At 39.9% G+C, this 19,570-nt stretch overlaps 1 protein-coding gene across 2 annotated transcripts in view; it reads left to right on the top strand.

Moving 5' to 3' along the window:
- smg5 (SMG5 nonsense mediated mRNA decay factor) overlaps positions 1 to 19,570 on the top strand; it is a 42,251-nt gene that overhangs the window by 7,966 nt on the left and 14,715 nt on the right. For both annotated transcript variants that reach the window (XM_061983096.2, XM_061983095.2), the window contains 13 exons: positions 5,409 to 5,532; positions 6,962 to 7,118; positions 9,587 to 9,676; positions 9,750 to 9,839; positions 9,908 to 9,986; positions 10,669 to 10,794; positions 13,612 to 13,680; positions 13,815 to 14,035; positions 14,122 to 14,253; positions 17,252 to 18,133; positions 18,203 to 18,372; positions 18,463 to 18,538; positions 18,611 to 18,786. In XM_061983096.2, coding sequence (XP_061839080.1) covers positions 5,434 to 5,532; positions 6,962 to 7,118; positions 9,587 to 9,676; positions 9,750 to 9,839; positions 9,908 to 9,986; positions 10,669 to 10,794; positions 13,612 to 13,680; positions 13,815 to 14,035; positions 14,122 to 14,253; positions 17,252 to 18,133; positions 18,203 to 18,372; positions 18,463 to 18,538; positions 18,611 to 18,786 — 2,367 coding nt within the window. In that variant the 5' untranslated portion in view covers positions 5,409 to 5,433. The remainder of the gene's footprint in view (positions 1 to 5,408; positions 5,533 to 6,961; positions 7,119 to 9,586; positions 9,677 to 9,749; positions 9,840 to 9,907; positions 9,987 to 10,668; positions 10,795 to 13,611; positions 13,681 to 13,814; positions 14,036 to 14,121; positions 14,254 to 17,251; positions 18,134 to 18,202; positions 18,373 to 18,462; positions 18,539 to 18,610; positions 18,787 to 19,570) is intronic.

Raw genomic sequence — 19,570 nt, 5'->3', positions numbered from 1 at the left:
GTGGATATTTGAAAGGTCGGATTCGGGTTTAAAAAATGCAAAATATTTTGAGAAATTTTCCGATTCATTTGAACATTTGAAAGGGAATTCCCTGGACATTTGGGAAAACCGGGAATTTTAGAAAATATTGACACTAGCACAATTGTCCTAGATGATATGAATGGGTTAGTGTTGGAATTTTTTTAATTGTTTGAAAAATTTTGATGTAGTAACATTTTGAATTTGAATGGCTATTTTGGAACCGTAAATTTGTACGAAAAGTAAAATGGTAGTTAAGAGAAATGTTTTGAAGGTGGAATGTTAAAAAACGGTTGAAAAATGTGGACTGTGAGAACTTTCCAGTAAGAGGTGAAAACCGGGAATTCTGATAATATCTGAAAACATTTTAGAACTTGGAAAATGGTAGTTTTCTTGTCCAAGGTGAGTGGAGTGTGTGGATGGTCGAACAGTTCGAATCGGTTGAGAAATCTGGGAATTGTGAAAGTTAAAAAAATGGCTCATTCATTTTCAATGGAGAAAAATTACTAAAAAAACTGGGAATTCTGGCTAATCTATGATACTTCAAAATATTTGTTTTGGGGAGCTCACGATTGCTGGTCAAGCCAAACGTTTTAATATTTGAATGGTTCCGATCGGACAAAAACTGGATTGTGGAGCGCGCTAAAGTTTTGCGGCGGAATAATAATAATGAATAGATTGTTTTTAGGTGTAGAATCTGATATGTGTGAATGCTTGGACATTCACACATATAATGCATGTATATCCTTTCAAATGCAATAAACATGTATTTCTCGTATATTTTAACATTGTATTTGGAATGTGAACTTCTAAATCTCCAAGTTGAATAATAACAATAAAAGTATACTTTGTTAGCAAACTTTTGCACTTGACTAAAAATCACAACCAAAAGCAATCAAATATGTTAAGGAGTGGGTGGGGTCTTCTCAAATATACACAAGCAAGACAATGAATATGTTTAAATAAAGTACAAGTTGCACTTCAATATTGAACATGTAGGCAGACGTAGAGTTGGACATTACCTAATAGACAATCAAGTTAGGACCTTTTTAAACAAATGTGCAAAGTAACAATATAAACACGACAGTATAAGCACATGTATTAACAAAAGATTCCGAGTGAGGAAACACCAACATGACAAATGTCGGTCAAACGTTTGCAGCACTTTTAGAAATGCTAGTTTTATCACAGTATTAAATGGCTAATGTCTCAAGGAGTGTGGACTGTCGGGTGGTTGTGTTTCAAGTAGGCGTGCACGTTTGTCGTATTCGAGCACATTCAGCAAACTGGCTCGTCTGTGTTAATAGTTTGATCTTGTTTCTGAAGTTTTAACTGAAATATTTCCACAGTGATGTGGTGGCATTTGGTTTTGTCATCATTTTTTCCATGTGAGCTGCTACATGTGTTGGTCACAGGTTAACTTGTTGCACTGTGTGATGCTAGCGGGCCAGTGGCCCCACCTCTCCGCACAAATAATCAAAACACTCAATGAAGGACAAGATAAATTACCCCCTTCTTTTCATTCCGCTATGGCACAAGTAAATAAAATCCAAAGCAATAATATAAAAACAATGTGATTTAAAAACAAAGTGTACCGAATTGTTCTTAAAAATCTGGCCTTTGTCCTTCGTGTCCAACAGTCAGAAAGTCATCCCCTTGGTGAATAAATTCAGGGTCATGCAAGTCCTTATGGTCTATGTGCTCAACTTATGAGCACAATGCGTTCCACGACAGAGCCCGTAACTCAAACCTTTGTACCTCAAGTCACCCCTGCCCATTGAAATGAATTAAAAATAATTTAATCAGTGCTTGGCCCTCCCAAAACACCAGTTTTAACGTGTAACATGCCTTTAAAAAACAAAATCTTTAGATAAGAAATATTGTTTGAAAAACATTACAAAGCAGGTACTACATGATACAATAGATTCAATCAAATAATGCTATAATTTATTTGTTAGGTGCTTACCCAGGGAAGCAGACTTTTTTAGGTGTTCATGTTGCACACGGATGTTATTGAGTGGTGGACCGGTGAGGTTAGAGCTGAGAGCTAGCGATATGTACGTATGTATGTTCATCCGTCCATTTTGTTAAGTCATGTGACAGAACACAAGTTGTAACACGTCATACACAGCATTGGCAGCTTCTTCATATTTTTATGGATAAATAGTCGTCGTTTGGGTGTTTTTGGTTGCATGCTGTGGATGCTGGCTGCGGCTTGTATGATGCGGACTGACAGTGCTCCAGCCGGGTGGACTCGCCGGGTTGACCAACTGGAAAGACATGTTTTTAATGGTATGTTTGTCTGATTCAGTTGTCTGCTTCTTCTCTTTTTTTCTTGTTTTCTTTTTTCCAAAATAAAGCTTAGAGGAACATTTTTAGGATATTTGAGATGTTTTTCAAAGTTATTATGGTCAATAGTGTGTAAATGATAGACTATATACAGTATATCCATTCATACAATATATTACTTAAACTTGTTTTCAAGTAAAAGCTATTTATTTTGAAGGTGTGGCGGCATTTATCTTGTAGGGAAAACCCTGGTTAGTATTTTGTCATATTTTACCACAGTCTGTGTACTAGATAGGGATGTACTGTGGGTACAGAAACCTTTAAATTGTTCACTTTTTGTTTCATTGCTGCCATTTGCTAAAAATTAAAAAAAGGTCATTTTATTTCTCATTAATGTACACTCAGCACCCCATCTTGACAGAAAAAAATAATTTTTTGCAAATTTATTTTTGAAAAACAAAACTGAAATATCAAATGGTCATGAGTATTCAGACCCTTTGCTCTGACACTCATGTTTAACTCACATGCTGTCTGTTTCTTCTTATCCTCCTTCATTGTAGTCCAGCTGTGTTTAATGAAACTGACTGGACTTGATTAGGAAAGGCACATACCTGTCTATGTAAGACCTTACAGTTCAGAGAAGTTGAAGGAACTGCCTAAGGAGCCCAGATACATTTTCTACATTTCTGTTTTTTTTCTGTCAAGATAGGGTGCTGAATGTACATTAATGAGTAAAAAAACTTCTTTCATTTAGGGACACTGTGCTCTTAGGAACATTGAGTGCTGCAGAAATAATTTTGTAACCATGGCCAGATCTGTGCCTTGCCACTATTCTGTCCTTGGGCTCCTTAGGGAGTTTCTTCAACCTCTCTGAGCTGTAAGGTCTAACATAGACAGGCCTGTGCCTTTCCTAATCAAGTCCACAGCATTTTGTTAATGTGTTATTGTGTATAGTTAATTCCTAAATTACATATTTCTGCTCAAACTCTTAATGGATCTGTCCCGATACAGCATCTACATGTACTTATGAATAGGGATGATGTTCGAAATCGGTTCTCCCGGTTGTTCGATAAGAAAAGAACCAATTCCATGGACTCTAATCCCTTTTTGAGAACCGGTTCCCGTTATCGAGGCCACTATAGTAAAGAAAAGGAGTTGGTTCTTTATTCGAATCCCTGGGAACGAATCCCTTCCCAACACTTGCCTTGACCTTAAAACGTTAAATTTGTGGCCTGCTTGTGTTGTTGTGAACGACATCATCCATGTAACATCAATGTACAAACAAAACAGCGGTCGCATCTTGAGAGGCTCTCTCTTTTATTTATTTATTTTTTTCAAAAGCTGCTCATCAAGCTGAGAACAACGGCACAGCACACTTCCCCCCTTCACAACAATAGCATGGTGCACCACATCCGGTCTGACTGCATTAACAAAATAAAGGTTTCAAAAATGTACCTTTGCACAAGCTTAATGTAAATGTACTTAAAGCACTTATTGATACAGTTAGACAATTTTTATGCTTTTACCTAATATACTGGTCAAAATTGTGCAAAAATGTATTTCACCAAATAATGTGAGGATTTTTGCATTTAATTAACAGACATTTTATTGAATTTAATTTGACACAAAAAGCAAACAACACACTCTGGTAGTAAAATACGGTAAGTGTAAAAGGTAAAAACGCAATTATGAAAACAATTAAAATACAAAACCTTAATTTTATTGTTTTTAATATTGCTATTGTTATTTTTAATTTATCTGGGGATAGGTTGATTGGCAACACTAAATGGTCCCTAGTGTGTGAATGTGAGTGTGAATGTTGTCTATCTGTGTGGGCCCTGCGATGAGGTGGTGACTTGTCCAGGATGTACCCTGCTTTTCGCCGAGTGCAGCTGGCATAGGCTCCAGCCCCGCGACCCGAGAGGGACAAGCAGTAGAAAATGGATGCATGTTATTGTTAAGTATTATTTAACTTGTGATTTATTTGTATCTGGGGTTTTTTCAAACTATATTTACACTTGAATTTTGGTGGTACATTAAAGACGCAAGTTTTTAAATTAATGAATAATTGTGCAATTACAATATCAATCAAAATAATCTTTATTATTATTTTTGCCAAAATCGTCCAGCCCGAGTCTGTGCACAGTGCGGCCTTTCTTTGCGGCAGCTTCTTTAGCAGCGGGCGTCTTTATCGGCCTTCAAAACACGGTCATAGCGATGCTCGACTTTCAGCTGCCTGATAATGTTTGATATTGCTAAATGTTGTTTGCCTCCTTCCGAATGTTTGCAGAACCTTTGGTGCAAAGGTGAAGTGAAGTGAAGTGAATTACATTTATATAGCGCTTTTTCTCAAGTGACTCAAAGCGCTTTACATTGTGAAACCCAATATCTAAGTTACATTTAAACCAGTGTGGGTGGCACTGGGAGCAGTTGGGTAAAGTGTCTTGCCCAAGGACACAACGGCAGTGACTAGGATGGCGGAAGCGGGGATCGAACCTGCAACCCTCAAGTTGCTGGCACGGCCGCTCTACCAACGGAGCTATACCGTCCCAAATAGCAGGTGAAATGTCTTTCTCTGCTATAGTGAAAAAGTCCTGTATGATTGGCACCATGTTTGTTTACAGTGAGCTACGACAGACTTACAGCGCACTGAGCTCAGGTAGCTGAGGTAGGAGACAAGTAGCGCTTGATTTGCTCACCCTAACACCTCTACAGCACAGTAAGGGTAATCTCGCCTTGTTACCGCGTTTAAAAAAACAACGTTGATCAAAGCTCATTTTTAATGTTACCAGATTTATCAGTATATCATTCCTCATATTGGCTCGATCATTATCTGTTCAGTATTTATCCTGCAACTCTAAATACTTTATATATTGACTATAGATATAATTCCTGTATTATTAATATATCCGTACCTTAGTGTTTGTAAATGTAACTTATTTGTTTACTTGTTTATTTACTTGAAATTTGTATTTGTGCTATGCTCCTGTCTTTTTCTGTTTAGGACAGACAAAAGTGCAGTATCAGTAAACATTGTGAACTACGACGGACTCAACATTCCTCCCTCAATCTTGCCTTGACTGACTTCTTCTTCTTGTCAGGCTGAGGGAGCTCTGCGTCAAGCTGATGTTCCTCCACCCTGTCGACTATGGCCGCAAAGCAGAGGAGCTGCTGTGGAGGAAGGTCTACTACGAGGTCATCCAGGTCATCAAGACCAACAAGAAGGTAGCTGCAGGCGCTGACAGATATTGTCCGAGGTGTCCCGATTAGGGGTGGGTACCAATGGGGGTATTTGTTTTGGCACTGATCGTATCAGCCAAACTACCTCTCGGTAATGTTGTAATTTTCAATGCCAACAAATCTATTGACTTAAAAAAAACAACCTCCAATGTAAGTTAAGTAAGGTCTACTTTACACAAATGCGCTCGCTTGATGCTAATATACACTGGCTTTGCTATTGACACGTTACTGACTAACATTAGCGATTTTAACTTTTTGATTTCAACTCCTTCAAACTACAACTAAGATGCATGTTGCCATCAAACAGCTGGTGTGTAATTAGTACATTACTTACCGTATTAACACTTTGTAGGGTGTAAAGACTGAAATGACCAACACACCATAAACTATACACTACTGCCATTTAACGTCTTGGACTTGCAACTGCAACGTAGTGGTATAATAGCAAATGATACTCAGAAATGTGATAATGAAACAAGATTACAATTAAACAGCAGTTATCACAATGGGATCATTTTTGAATGTTGCAATAAAAAATGGGATTTTACTTTTTTAAATAATATTTATTAATTCTCACAAAAGTACCGTAAACTGGTACCATTGAGTACCGGTATTGGTTCAAATGTGAACGGTACCTATCCCTATTCCCGATATAACTTTTTGTTTTACTTTCGCTACAATATCAATACTAGCGCCTGGAGTATTGGCCGATAGCGATATTAATTCAATAAGATATTACCACGAATCATAGTACATACTTTTATTTCTTTGTAGTGTGGAATGTTAGAGAAGGTTTGATTAAGTGTAATTAGTCAGAGAACAAGCGGTCACAATAAATGTATTTGATGACGCAGTAAGTTTAATGATGCGGACACGTTTGTCACTGGATACTTTCTAATACGCGTCTGCCTTGATGACTTTGTATGTGTAAGTAATATGCAACTATAATTATTTGATATTATTTATATTGACAAATGTGCTGTTTTGCGCCGCAATATTGTTCAACGATTATTCCGTATTCCGGGGGCAGTATAGCTTGGTTGGTAGAGTGGCCGTGCCAGCAACTTGAGGGTTGCAGGTTCAATCCCCGCTTCCACCATCCTAGTCACTGCGGTTGTGTCCTTGGGCAAGAAACTTTACCCATCTGCTCCCAGTGCCACCCGCACTGGTTTAAATGTAACTTAAATATTGGGTTTCACTATGTAAAAGCACTTCGAGTCACTAGAGAAAAGCGCTATATAAGAATAATTCACTTCACTTCCGTATGTTTAGTTTTTGTCTTACTGTGTGGCTGCTCGCTCCTAGGAGCTGATAGCCTAGCATGTTTACCTTTTGTAAATGACTTAACTTGCCATCTTTTGAGTGGTTTTATCTGTTGAGAACCGTCCTGTAAGTCATATTTTTTTTACCACAGCACATCCACAGCCGCAGCGTGCTGGAGTGCGCCTACAGGACCCACCTGATTGCCGGTGTGGGCTTCTATCAGCACCTGCTGCTCTACATACAGTCCCACTATCAGCTGGAGCTGCAGAACTGCATCGACTGGACCCACGTCACCGACCCGCTCATAGGTCAGTGAGCACACGAGTGGAGCATAAAATGTTGTCTTGCCTGGGACAAGGGTTGTACGATATACCGGTACTAATAAAGTACCGCGATACTAATTAATTGAGACCGGTACTATACTACCTTTGAAAAGTACCGGTACCGTTCTTTCATCTGAGAGCTGAGGCGCATGATGTTGAGTTTAACAAAACGCACATACAAAGGGCATACAAGCATAACATCGTGGTGGGGAAGAATGGCAAAAAACGGCAATTCTACTGGTTAATAAAGAGGGTGCGTGAAGCGTAATATGGAGGTATTTGGGCTTCAAAACTAACAATAAAGGTGACACTTTAAACAGGGAGCCGCCACAATGCAGGTGTTTTACATCTGTCCTGCTTGTCGACTCCCAGACTGTGGTCGAGAAGCACAGGGGGAGACGTTTCCTCCAGGGCCGATTTTGTCGGGTGTAACACCCTTCACCTTGTCGGGAGCCACCTCACCAGCTTCTTTATTTTAGGGCACTTATGTTTCAGTTTTGCTCACATTTCCATAAATGTGGTACATGTGGGAATTAAGATAACTGTTTTTTTATTACAAATGCACTGTTTTATAAAGTTGCAAGTGATAAACGCGTATTTAGTGAAACGAAAAGAAATGTAAAACTGCATCAATATCTATAGATTAAAGATGCATCAATAATACATTTTTAATCTTATCTTAGCTCCTGAATCGTAATCAAATCGTCAGGTGGCCAAAGATTCCCAACCCTACTCCTGACACATTATCTGTATGTAATATTGGCTGCATTTCTGATAGTTGTTTGTGTGCCATGTTGTTCTAGACCACAAAAAACATTACCATATTTTTCCAGACCACAGCAAACGTTGCCACGTTGTTCCAGACCACAGCAAACGTTACCCAGCTTGCAAAGATTGTAATAAATCCATTGGAAGAAGACAGCCTGCCGTTTACTTTAACTTGGACACACACGTCTATACCTTTGGCCTCTCTAAGCCAGTCATTTCCAGGAATTATCTCACCCTCTGAGAAGTTTTACTTATATTTTCCAATGTTGTAAAAATGTGTGGAATAAATATTATTTTTCAACATTTCTGTCAAGGAAGATTTGTGTCAGCCTGCGTCACTTGGATAGTAGGCTAATATAGACATCATGTGTCGCCTTCATTATAACACTTACCGTATTTTTCGGACTATAAGTCGCAGTTTTTCCATAGTTTGGTCGGGCTCCAGTTCGACTTATTTATGTTTTTTTCCTTTTTTATTATGCATTTTCGGCAGGTGCGACTTACCGTATTTTCCGCACCATAAGCCGCCCTGGGTTATAAGCCGCGCCTTCAATGAACGGCATATTTCAAAACTTTGTCCACCTATAAGCCGCCCCGTGTTATAAGCCGCATCTAACTGCGCTAAAGGGAATGTCAAAAAAACAGTCAGATAGGTCAGTCAAACTTTAATAATATATTAAAAACCAGCGTGATGTGGGCGCACATGGAGTCGTATATCAACATGGACGGAGCTGCGTGAAAAAAGCCACCCGGCCTCTTCGCGTAAACTTCCCTTAACCACTCGCTCATCTTTTCTTCATCCATCCATCCCTTCGAGTTAGCTTTTATGATGACGCCGGCTGGAAAGGTCTCTTTCGGCAAGGTCTTCCTTTTGAATATCACCATGGGTGGAAGTTTCTGGCCATTAGCATGGCAAGCTAGAACCACAGTGAAGGATGACTTCTCATTCCCTGTGGTGCGAATATTCACCGTACGTGCTCCCGTTGTATCCACAGTGCGGTTCACAGGAATATCAAAAGTCAGTGGAACCTCGTCCATGTTGATAATGTTCTCTGGCCGGATCTTTTTTTCAGCTATCTTGTTTTTACAATATGCACGGAAAGTAGCCAGCTTTTCTTGAAAGTCTTTAGGCAGTTGCTGTGAAATAGTAGTCCGTGTGCGGATGGAGAGATTGCGTCTTTTCATGAACCGGAAACCTGTCGCTTAGTAGGAGCCATTTTGTGGTCTTTACAGATGTAAACACACAAAGGAAATGAAACGTAATATCCGCGCGCTTCTTCTTCTTCTACGGGGGCGGGTGGTTGCTCTTCTATGGGGGCGGGTGCTTACCTTGGCAGTTGCTTGCGTAGAAGAAAAAGCGCTTCCTCTTCTACGGGGAAAAAAGATGGCGGCTGTTTACCGTAGTTGCGAGACCTAAACTTTATGAAAATGAATCTTAATATTAATCCATATATAAAGCACACCGGGTTATAAGCCGCACTGTCAGCTTTTGAGTAAATTTGTGGTTTTTAGGTGCGGCTAATAGTGCGGAAAATACGGTATACTCCGAAAAATACAGTATATAAGGCTTTTAATTTTTTGCGGCTCCCAACAGATTGTTTTGGTTCAAGATGGCTCTTTCAACATTTTGGATTGCCGACCGCTGTTCTAGGTGAATCAATAACTCTTTTTTTTGTTCCCTGCAGGCCGAAAGAAGGCGGTGTCGGCCTCCCCCAAGGAGATGGAATGGGCGCAGATGGCCTGTCATCGCTGCCTCGTCTACCTCGGAGATCTCGGTAGGTATTGAATCAACAAATGAATCATCAAAACGCATGTTTTCATCTCTCAATGCGCTGCTGTCGTCTCCAGCTCGCTACCAAAATGAGCTTGCTGGGGTAGAGGCGGAGCATCTGGCCGAGAGGTTCTACCATCAGGCGCTGTCTGTCATGCCGCACGTGGGTGAGTGACTAGCACACACTAACAGGCGTACTCGATTTTCAGGTAATATTGAAGCCTCTCCTCTGCAGGGATGCCTTTCAACCAGCTGGGAACTCTTGCAGGAAGCAAGTTCTACAATGTTGAAGCCACCTATTATTATCTACGCTGGTGAGTAATGCTTAGCAGGGTCTCCTGTCCTTAAAGGTCTATTATTTAAATTGTGAATACGTCTAAGAATGTCCCACAGTAGTTTTTCGAAAGTGTGTTGTCCAAAATCAAGCCGTGATGCTGGAATGTAACACTTTAAAAAGTGATTTTTAGTTAACCACTACTGTGTCTGCAGCTTTAAAGTAGCAGTAGAGTGTAAAAACAAGTTGACTTTATATGCTAATTTGTGTTTCATTGTATCCATTAAACCATATCCAATCGTATTTACAATCTGCAAAGTATGTGAAAATACCGTCTAAACATCACAAAATGCCACAAATGCATTCGGCCATTTTGACTATTCCGCTTCGAACATCTTTGGTAATTCCCTTAGTCGTAATGCTTCTGCATTCTGACCATATTATTAGATCAGTCATACTGGAAATACGCAAAAATGTGAATGAGATTTATCATTCACAATTCTTATGTGATTCTTGTCCATGAAAAAACAGCTTTTTCCTCATGAGCTAGCGTTTGTGTGGAGCAAACAAATGAGGGAGATGATAGAATTTTCTCATATTTAGTGCTCATCAATAGGCTCTAGGGACAGATTACTGATAGAACACCATTAAAGGCCACTTTTGCGTAATAGAGGACCTATTAGTCCCACATTTTGACAGAAACATCACCTTTCACCTTCTAGTATCCAATCGGAGACCCCCTTCGAAGGCGCCTATGGCAACCTGAAGCGCCTCTTTGACAAAGCGGCCAAGATGTACCACCAAGTGAAGAAGCAGGAAATGAAGAAGCTGTCGCCGTCTCGACAGAGGTGAGGAATGCCACTCGGTATGTGTCAGGAATCTTTCCAGGGCAAGGAAAAAACCACAGACGCTTGTGTAAGGGGGAATGTTGTGTTTATATGTTAAGTTCTTTTTATTATAAATATTATGTATGGTTATGGTATTTTAAACATGCATACAGTGTGGTACATCTCATATTTACAGTTTCAATTTTCAAGACAGAAGCATAGCTTTATGTAGAGCCGAAAATTCCAGAAGTTTCCACTTGGGCTGGGCAATACAGCTGGAAACTGTATCACGATATAAGTGTTTTATATCAGTCGATAGCGACAATTATTGATATTTTTATGACCTATAGAAAATAAGGACCATTTTTGAGAGAACAATTTTTTGCAGGCTAAATGCTAGGAAGTTTCGGCTGCATTACATTTAATTTGGTCTGTTATTCTTATATAAGTATGAATAGGAATGTATGTATTTCAATATTATTGGACCAAATTATTAATATTTCAGTGTAGCACATTTTGTGTTATATTTTGTCATTTATCCTGTTGTTTCTGTATACCCAAATAAGGAACGGACGAAGGTTGAAAGTAAAGAGCACCTCAAGACTACAATATGTTTAAGAAATACATATATATCTCTATCTATCTATCTATCTATCTTTCTTAGGGTTTCCCACTATATACATGGTGGTGGGGGTGTGGTCAATATGATAGCATCATATATATTTGGACATAATTTTGATTTGCAATCCATTTTCTTTCAAATGGCTCAACAAATGTTTTATGTATATTTAAAAACTGATATTAGTGTTATTAATAATAATAATATTAAAAATGTTTTCTTATGTCATCAGAATCAGAATCACAATCAGCTTTAACACAAGGAATTTGACTTGGTAGATTGTGCTCTCTTTGTTCAATCCAGTTTCAATTGTTGCTTATTGTAAAAGGTAACACAGGCTACACTTTATTCTGCCCTCCCTGAATGTTGCAATTTAGTTTGCCAAATATGTAAACAATCCTTTGAATTACAGTTGAAAAGAATAACTTTAGGTGTTTTGTTGTTATTATTCACAATGAATTCAGTATAAATATGTGGGTTTTGGCACCGACCGTTTGGAGTAGATCTGACCAATCTAAATCTATGAGCACAAACTGATGAAGCCTCCTCGGATGAGCGGCGAAACGTCTTCCAAGACAAACCAAGCAGTCCAGTTGCGAACGATTGAACGCCCTGAGATGAATGAGAACCTTCATAGGTACACACTAAAGAAAGTACATTATTTATACGCATGAATTGCACATACACGTAGGAATCACGTTAGATTAATAATATAATTTGGAATAAAGTGAAAAAACCAATACAATTATGCAGGATGAAGGTTGAGCTGTAATGCCGCTAGCTTAATGCTAACGTACAAGAGACTAGCTCATAGAGAGGCCTACTCAAATTAGTAGGGCTGTGAATCTTTGGGTGTCCCACGATTCGATTCAATATCGATTCTTGGGGTCACGATTCGATTCAAAATAGATTTATTTATTTTTTTCAATTCAACACGATTCTCGATTCAAAAACGATGTTTTCCCGATTCAAAACGATTCTCTATTCATTCAATACATAGGATTTCAGCAGGATCTACCCCAGTCTGCTGACATGCAAGCAGAGTAGTAGATTTTTGTAAAAAGCTTTTATAATTGTAAAGGACAATGTTTTATCAACTGATTGCAATAATATAAATTTGTTTTAACTATTAAATGAACCAAAAATATGACTTATTTTGTCTTTGTGAAAATATTGGACACAGTGTGTTGTCAAGCTTATGAGACGCGATGCAAGTGTAAGCCACTGTGACACTATTGTTCATTTTTGTTTTTTTATAAATGTCTAATGATAATGTCAATGAGGGATTTTTAATCACTACTATGTTGAAATTGTAACTAATATTGATACTGTTGTTTATAATATTCATTTTTGTTTCACTACTTTTGGTTTGTTCTGTGTCGTGTTTGTGTCTCCTCTCAATTGCTCTGTTTATTGCAGTTCTGAGTGTTGCTGGGTCGGGTTTGGTTTTGGAATTGGATTGCATTGTCATGGTATTGCTGTGTATTGTTTTGTTGGATTGATTAATTTAAAAAAATAAAATAAAATAAATTCATAAAAAAATCGTTTTTTTAAAAATGAGAATCGATTCTGAATCGCAAAACGTGAGAATCGCGATTCGATTTCGAATCGATTTTTTCCCACACCCCTACAAATTAGCATGGCCAATTGCAGGCACATATATTGTTTATAAACAATCCTTCACACATTCATATCTATGGACAATTTACAGTCTCCAGTATTGCTAAAATACATATTTTTGGAATGTGGGAGGAAACTGGAGTGCCCGAAAAAACCCCACACACACACGGAGACAAATGCACACTCCACAACGCGACGTACAAACAGAGTTTCGAAGACGCACATGGCGTAAAGTTAGACGTTATTGTCGGTAGTAATGGCAAAAGATTTAGGGTACTTTACACTGGCTTGAACAAGTTCTAGTTCTTAGTCCTATACCAATACAATCAGAAAAAAATCACAAACCGCAAGAAAAGATGCCTTCTATAGTCGTTGGTAATTGATGTGACCTCCCATTACACTTGAGCAATTGCAGAGAGCTGCTTCCCCTAAAACTAAATGGAATGGAACCCTACTTAATGTTGTGTCCTATTTACTTTACTATGCCTAAATGAGTGGCTGTAAAAAAGGTCATTAAAGCAACAGTAAACAAAAGCTGCTGGTGTTCTATGGAGCGCATTGTATATGAATTTAACCATGCCTTCCCTGTTCTTCCTCAGGTCCAGAGACATCAAGCGCCTCCTGGTGAGCTTCATGTACCTGCAGAGTCTGCTGCAGCCCAAGAACAGGTGAGCTGGGGGTGTGTGTGTTCATAGTCGGGACAAGTGGATTATGAGCCAATAAACTTTGTAAAGCGCACTGAAAAACCTGTTACGTTTCCGTGGTCGCACATTTTCTGATCCCGTCACCCTCATGTGTCAAGCCTGATGGAGGCAGAGCTGACCTCGCTGTGCCAATCGGTGCTGGAGGACTTCAACCTTGTGCTTTTCTACCTGCCAACGGTGCCAGCTCACACCTCCCACCCCCTCAGCGAGGAGGAGGAAGAGCAGCATGCCGAGGGCCCCTGCGCTGTTCTGCCAGATACGCTTGTTTTCAAGATGGTGGTCACGTGCCTGATGGTGGTGCACAGCCTGAAGAGAGGAGGTGGGACCAACTGGACAGCGATCAACTTTGCGTGTGGTAGATATTGTAGATATAAACAAAATTGTGTGTCTTATGTTTTTGCATAGGGTCAAAGCAGTACAGCGCGTCCATTGCCTTTACACTAGCGCTGTTCTCCCATCTGGTCAACCACGTGAACATCCGACTGCAGGCTGAATTGGAGGAAGGGGAGAGCCAGGTGCCTCCGCTAAACACCGCAGGTGACATCCCAGTACTGTGTAGGAACAAGTGAACATGTTCATGCGTCACCCCTACATAGACTTTGCAAAATGGGTGTAACTGTTGTCGTGGTGCATACCTGACTAATGATTGTAACAAACCGACTCAGTGGCCTAGTGGTTAGATTGTCCGCCCTGAGATCGGTAGGTTGTGGGTTCAAACCCCGGCCGAGTCATACCAAAGACTATAAAAATGGGACCCATTACCTCCCTGCTTGTCACTCAGCATCAAGGGTTGGAATTGGGGGTTAAATCACCAAAAATGATTCCCGGGCGCGGCCACCGCTGCTGCCCACTGCTCCCCTCACCTCCCAGGGGGTGATCAAGGGTGATGGGTCAAATGCAGAGAATAATTTCGCCACACCTAGTGTGTGTGTGACAATCATTGGTACTTTAACTTTACTTTAACTTTTTAACATTCTCGGTGCTAGTCAAACATGTCTGTCTGAGGGCGCACTCACACGAGGTCACTGGTACCGTGTGCGGGCCCACATAGATGGGATGTTTAGAAGGCGCTAATGTTCCAGTGTGTTAAAGAGCGATTTACCGTGCCTCCGTCCGGTTTTGAGCACAAAAGAAACACACACACACTAGCTTTGGGTGTTGTCAGCTTATGATAACGGTTCGGCAGAGTTTAGCTACTGACATTAGCCATCATTGGATGTACCGTATTTTCCGGAGTCTAGAGCGCACCGGTATATAAGCCGCACCCACTAAATAAAAAAAATTATATATTTTTCCATGTATTAGCCGCACAACTGCAGATATATACGTTGTGAAATGAGTTATTTACACATAAAAATTCTGTAAATGTTTATTTATATAATTGTTTCCATTGTTTTGATGATCAATTACTATTTATTGAGTTATTTGATTCGATTTTTCAGTATCAAATACTTCAAATTGGTCAAAACATTTTTCTTTGGTCGTTTATATAAGGATTTTATTTTATTTTATATACATATATATATATATATATATATATATATATATATATATATATATATATAAATGTATTTTATTTATTTATTTTTTCTTTTAATTTTGATAAAAATGAAAAAATAAGGATTACATTTTTTAATTTATGCACTTTAAATATGTTCTGTTGCAGATTAAAAAAATAATGTTAATAAAGTTATTTGTTGTAAGTTTATCTATATTTCTTATTGTTTTCTTTAATGTTAATAAAAACACAATGTTTTGTTGAAGTGTACTTAGAACAATATAAATAGTAATCACGATAAATATCATTATTTATTCATTTGAAAACACAAGTATTTATTGTTCCACCAAAACTCAACATAAGATATAATTTAAAAGAACAACGGATATAAATTAATAACAAATAAAGAAGTAAAATAATAGTTACAACAATAAATTGAAAGTTGAACAAGTAATATATATAAATCAGTTTACTTTCTTTTTAAATTCTGTTCTTTACCTTTTACGCAAATATTACAACCATATAGTGTGCTTTTTGTGTCATAAATATTTAATCAAATGCAAATATCCTCATTTGTTTGGACAATTTTGACCCATATTTTAAGTCAAAGCATAATAATTGTGTTTTAAGCACATTACGCTTGTGTTAGGTCCTTTTTTGAAACCTTTATTTTGTTAGCGCAGTCAGACCGGATGTTGCACACAGCGCTGTTATTTTGAAAGGGGGAAGTGTGCTGCTGTTCTGAGCTTGACAAGTAAGACGAAGACTTAAAAAAGAAAAAAAAAGAGGGAGCCTCTCAAGTTGCGACTTTTGTCCTGTTTGTACATTAATCTTACACCCATGATGCCGTTAACAACAACAAAAGCAGATGAGATGTGTTGCGGGTGTGTTGTTCTTGCTAGCTTTAGCTTCCGAGTTTCAAGTGGCTGTCTCCACATTGTTTAGTTCAGGACGTGTTTCGGAGATCAATGAGTGTTCCCGGACACATCTCCTCATAATCACAGCATTTCAGCATTTGGGATATTCTGCGTTTAACAGCGGATTCTGTTGTATTGGCCAATGCTGTGATTCCGTCCGTGGTTACGTTAACACGGAAATGCCTTACTTTTTTGTTGATTTTAGTGAGTAATGATTATGCATACTGTCAAATAAAAAGTAGCAACCATGGTGAGATCCCAAACTGATAGTAGACATGCTCTTTTATCACTCATCACTTATCCCTTTCACCGTTCCAAGCTCAGGAACCCTTTGATTATAATATTTTTATGATCGTAAGAAGCATAAATTGCCCTACAACCTTGCACAAAATACATATAAGATAGAAAACACATTAAATCATTTCATTAATTCATTTAATTTATTTTAGGCAATGACAGAAAAAGTTCAAGGTAGACAACATATGATAATATTAATTCATATAATGCAAAAGGGACTGTACAATATGTAAATATGACGATCCAGTTTTGCATGAAAGGGAGTGGGAAGAAGATAACTTGTTTAATCCCACCCCCAGTTCTCCATTCAGTGATTAATGCATTGAGCTTCACTGTTACGTTGTTCAAGGATTATAATACAAATGTTATATCATGGTGGCATTACCACAGGTATCAGTAATTATTACACTGTAACAATAATTTGTAGCAACAATGTAAGAAGAATGAACAATACTAACAATGGTAATAGACACTATATTAATGATGGGATGGAAACTTTGAGCACATGTTAACACTTTGAGATAGAGTACAACAGCAATTCATATTAAAGACCCTCATCTTTATGTTTTAACCAGACCCAATGTTTGTATAACAGTTTAAATCGATTAATAGTTTGGCATTACTTATGAAAATAAACAATAATTTAACCTGATCAAGAAAAATCCTGATATAAAAAGGTGTGTCTCAAGCCTTTTTATTTTTTTATTTTATAAATCCAACCACGATGATAAATGTGAACTTCCCCTGTACTGAGAAATGGAGCATGCTGCCTTTTTTTTTTAAATTACCCAATTCAGCGAGTGATCCTTTTTTCCACCTCTAGATGACCTGGAGACGAGGGAGGCTTTGCCTGCTGATGGGTCTGAAGAGAGGCCTCTGCAGAACGGAACCCTGGAGCGAGAGGAGGAGGAAGAGCAGAACGAAATCGGTGCCAAGAAGAACAGCGGCGTGGAAGACGAGGAAAAACAGAAGCAGAAGAAGAAGTACACACGCCTCTCTCGGCTCCGCAGGCGCCGCTGTGGCCGCAAAGACCACAGAGGGGAGGAAGACGAGAGCGACCTGAGCGAAGGCTTTGAGAGCGAAGACGACGACGAAGAAGAGGAGGAGGCAGCGACGACAAGAGACTGCGCCGCTTCAGCCGGTCGCACACCGCCCGGCGCGTCGCCCGACCCGTCTACGCCCCGTAAAGAGGTGAAGAAGAACCCGCTGGGCGAGGAGGGCTGCTGGGGGAGTGGCTCAGAGGAGGAGGAAGAAGGCGGGACGGCTTTCGATGTGGAGACCGACTCGGACATGAACAGCCAGGAGTCCCGCTCGGACCTGGAGGACATTGACGACTCGGAGAACTGCGACAACCACGAGGTCCAAGCACCAGAGCACCAGGACGAAGAAGAGAACGAAGAGCAACCCAAGGAGGAGGGCGGGGACAGGAGCGTCAACACACCCCCCACCGCCAACGGGCCCCCGGCGGCGAACGAGGCCAGCATCAGCAGCAACCTTCAGGCCATGTCCTCTCAGCTCTTCCAAGCAAAGCGCTGCTTCCGCCTGGCGCCCACCTTCAGCAACAAGCTCCTCAGGCCTCAAGCTGCTTCCGGTGCTCCTGCCCCCGCCAACCACTCCACCCCACCGCCCCAGGAGACCCCACCCACTGCCATGGACTCCACCTGCGATGACAACCAGAGTGCCCCCAATGGAACAAATGAAAATGGTAATGTTGCTCCTTTTTTAGAAGTATTTTAGAAACATTCCAACTACGGGATTGAATTTCCTCTGTCAGACGTGGACTCGGACGCAGAAGGCAGCCAGCACAGTGTGCAATCTGTGCACAGTGAGAAGACGCTGCTGGAGAAGCTGGAGATCCTGACCAATCAGGGCTTAATCCAGGTGGTGAAGGTCTTCATCGACTGGCTCAGAACCAACACCGACATCATCCTCATGTGCGCACAGGTGAGGGCACGCCAGTCTGTGTTCCCCCCACCACCCAACCCTTCCCCTCGTCGAGTGCAGCTGTCAAAAAATAATCTTTGCTCTTTGCAGAGTTCTCAGAGCCTCTGGAACCGACTGTCTGTGCTCCTCAACCTGCTACCAGATGGCAACAGGATGCTGGAGGCCGGTGAGTTGCTGCCTGTCTGCACTATGCGTTTGCTTCGCCACTTCACGTACCCTGCTGATGTGTACTTCTCAGAGGTCGACCTCGACCCGGACGTGACGGAGCTGCTCAACGAGTGCGAGCGGCCAGCTTTGGTCCAGACTCTGCTGCTGCCCGAGGACGTGGCGCTGCGACACCTGCCTGCTCTCGGAGTTTCTCATCGCCACCTCGACTTTGCTCGCCACAGCACCTCCCTCAGCCCGTTACAGGAGGTGCACACATGTTGATACCCAACACACACACACACACACACACACACACACACACACCCTTTGTTTCTGTCACCATTGCTCAGCAGACTGTAATACCACTGTGTTCCTAGATAGGCACTAGTGAGTCATGAGCAGCTTTTTCCAGTAAATGTTTGTATTTTTGTCCTGTTTAGCAACTAAGGCAAATCATATTGTTGATGTAGATGCGCAAATCATACAGAGGGGGAAATTGCAGGGACAAGAGGGGGATAAGACGGAGAGACAAAAACAACAACATCAGCAAATACGATATGTACAAATATGATACAAAAAATTATAGCAAAGAGTCAGTTAGTGAAATAAATATTAATAACACAGAAATGACAATGAACATCATTGCACTACAAATGGAGGAATACAAATACCAAAGGAAATAGCACTATTGATAATAAATAATAATAATTACCTCTATTATCAACAATACAATAGTTTATAATGCAACAATACATATATATAATGATGACTAGAATTCCAAAAGAAAGCAGATAAATGGAGGGGAAGAAAGAAACGAACTGTGTTAACTTTGTAGATTGTTATAGTAAAAATAGGTTAAGCTTCATCAGTGTGCTGTGTTCTACCCAGTTTTCCCATGGGGAAACAATGTTAGTATATGTTTGATGAAACGTGATTATATGCACGAGTGTATGTATAAATGTTTTTATTCAGAGGCTAAAATGTTCAGTGGATACTTAGTGTATTTCTCATAATTTGTTAGATTAATTTTTTCAGGAATTTCAGTGTATGT

Source organism: Nerophis lumbriciformis, linkage group LG21 (assembly GCF_033978685.3).
Source record: "Nerophis lumbriciformis linkage group LG21, RoL_Nlum_v2.1, whole genome shotgun sequence".
In the NCBI taxonomy this organism is placed as follows: domain Eukaryota; kingdom Metazoa; phylum Chordata; class Actinopteri; order Syngnathiformes; family Syngnathidae; genus Nerophis; species Nerophis lumbriciformis.
The sequence above is the reverse complement of the archived record's forward strand: the minus strand, read 5'-3'. Positions and strand labels throughout refer to the sequence as shown.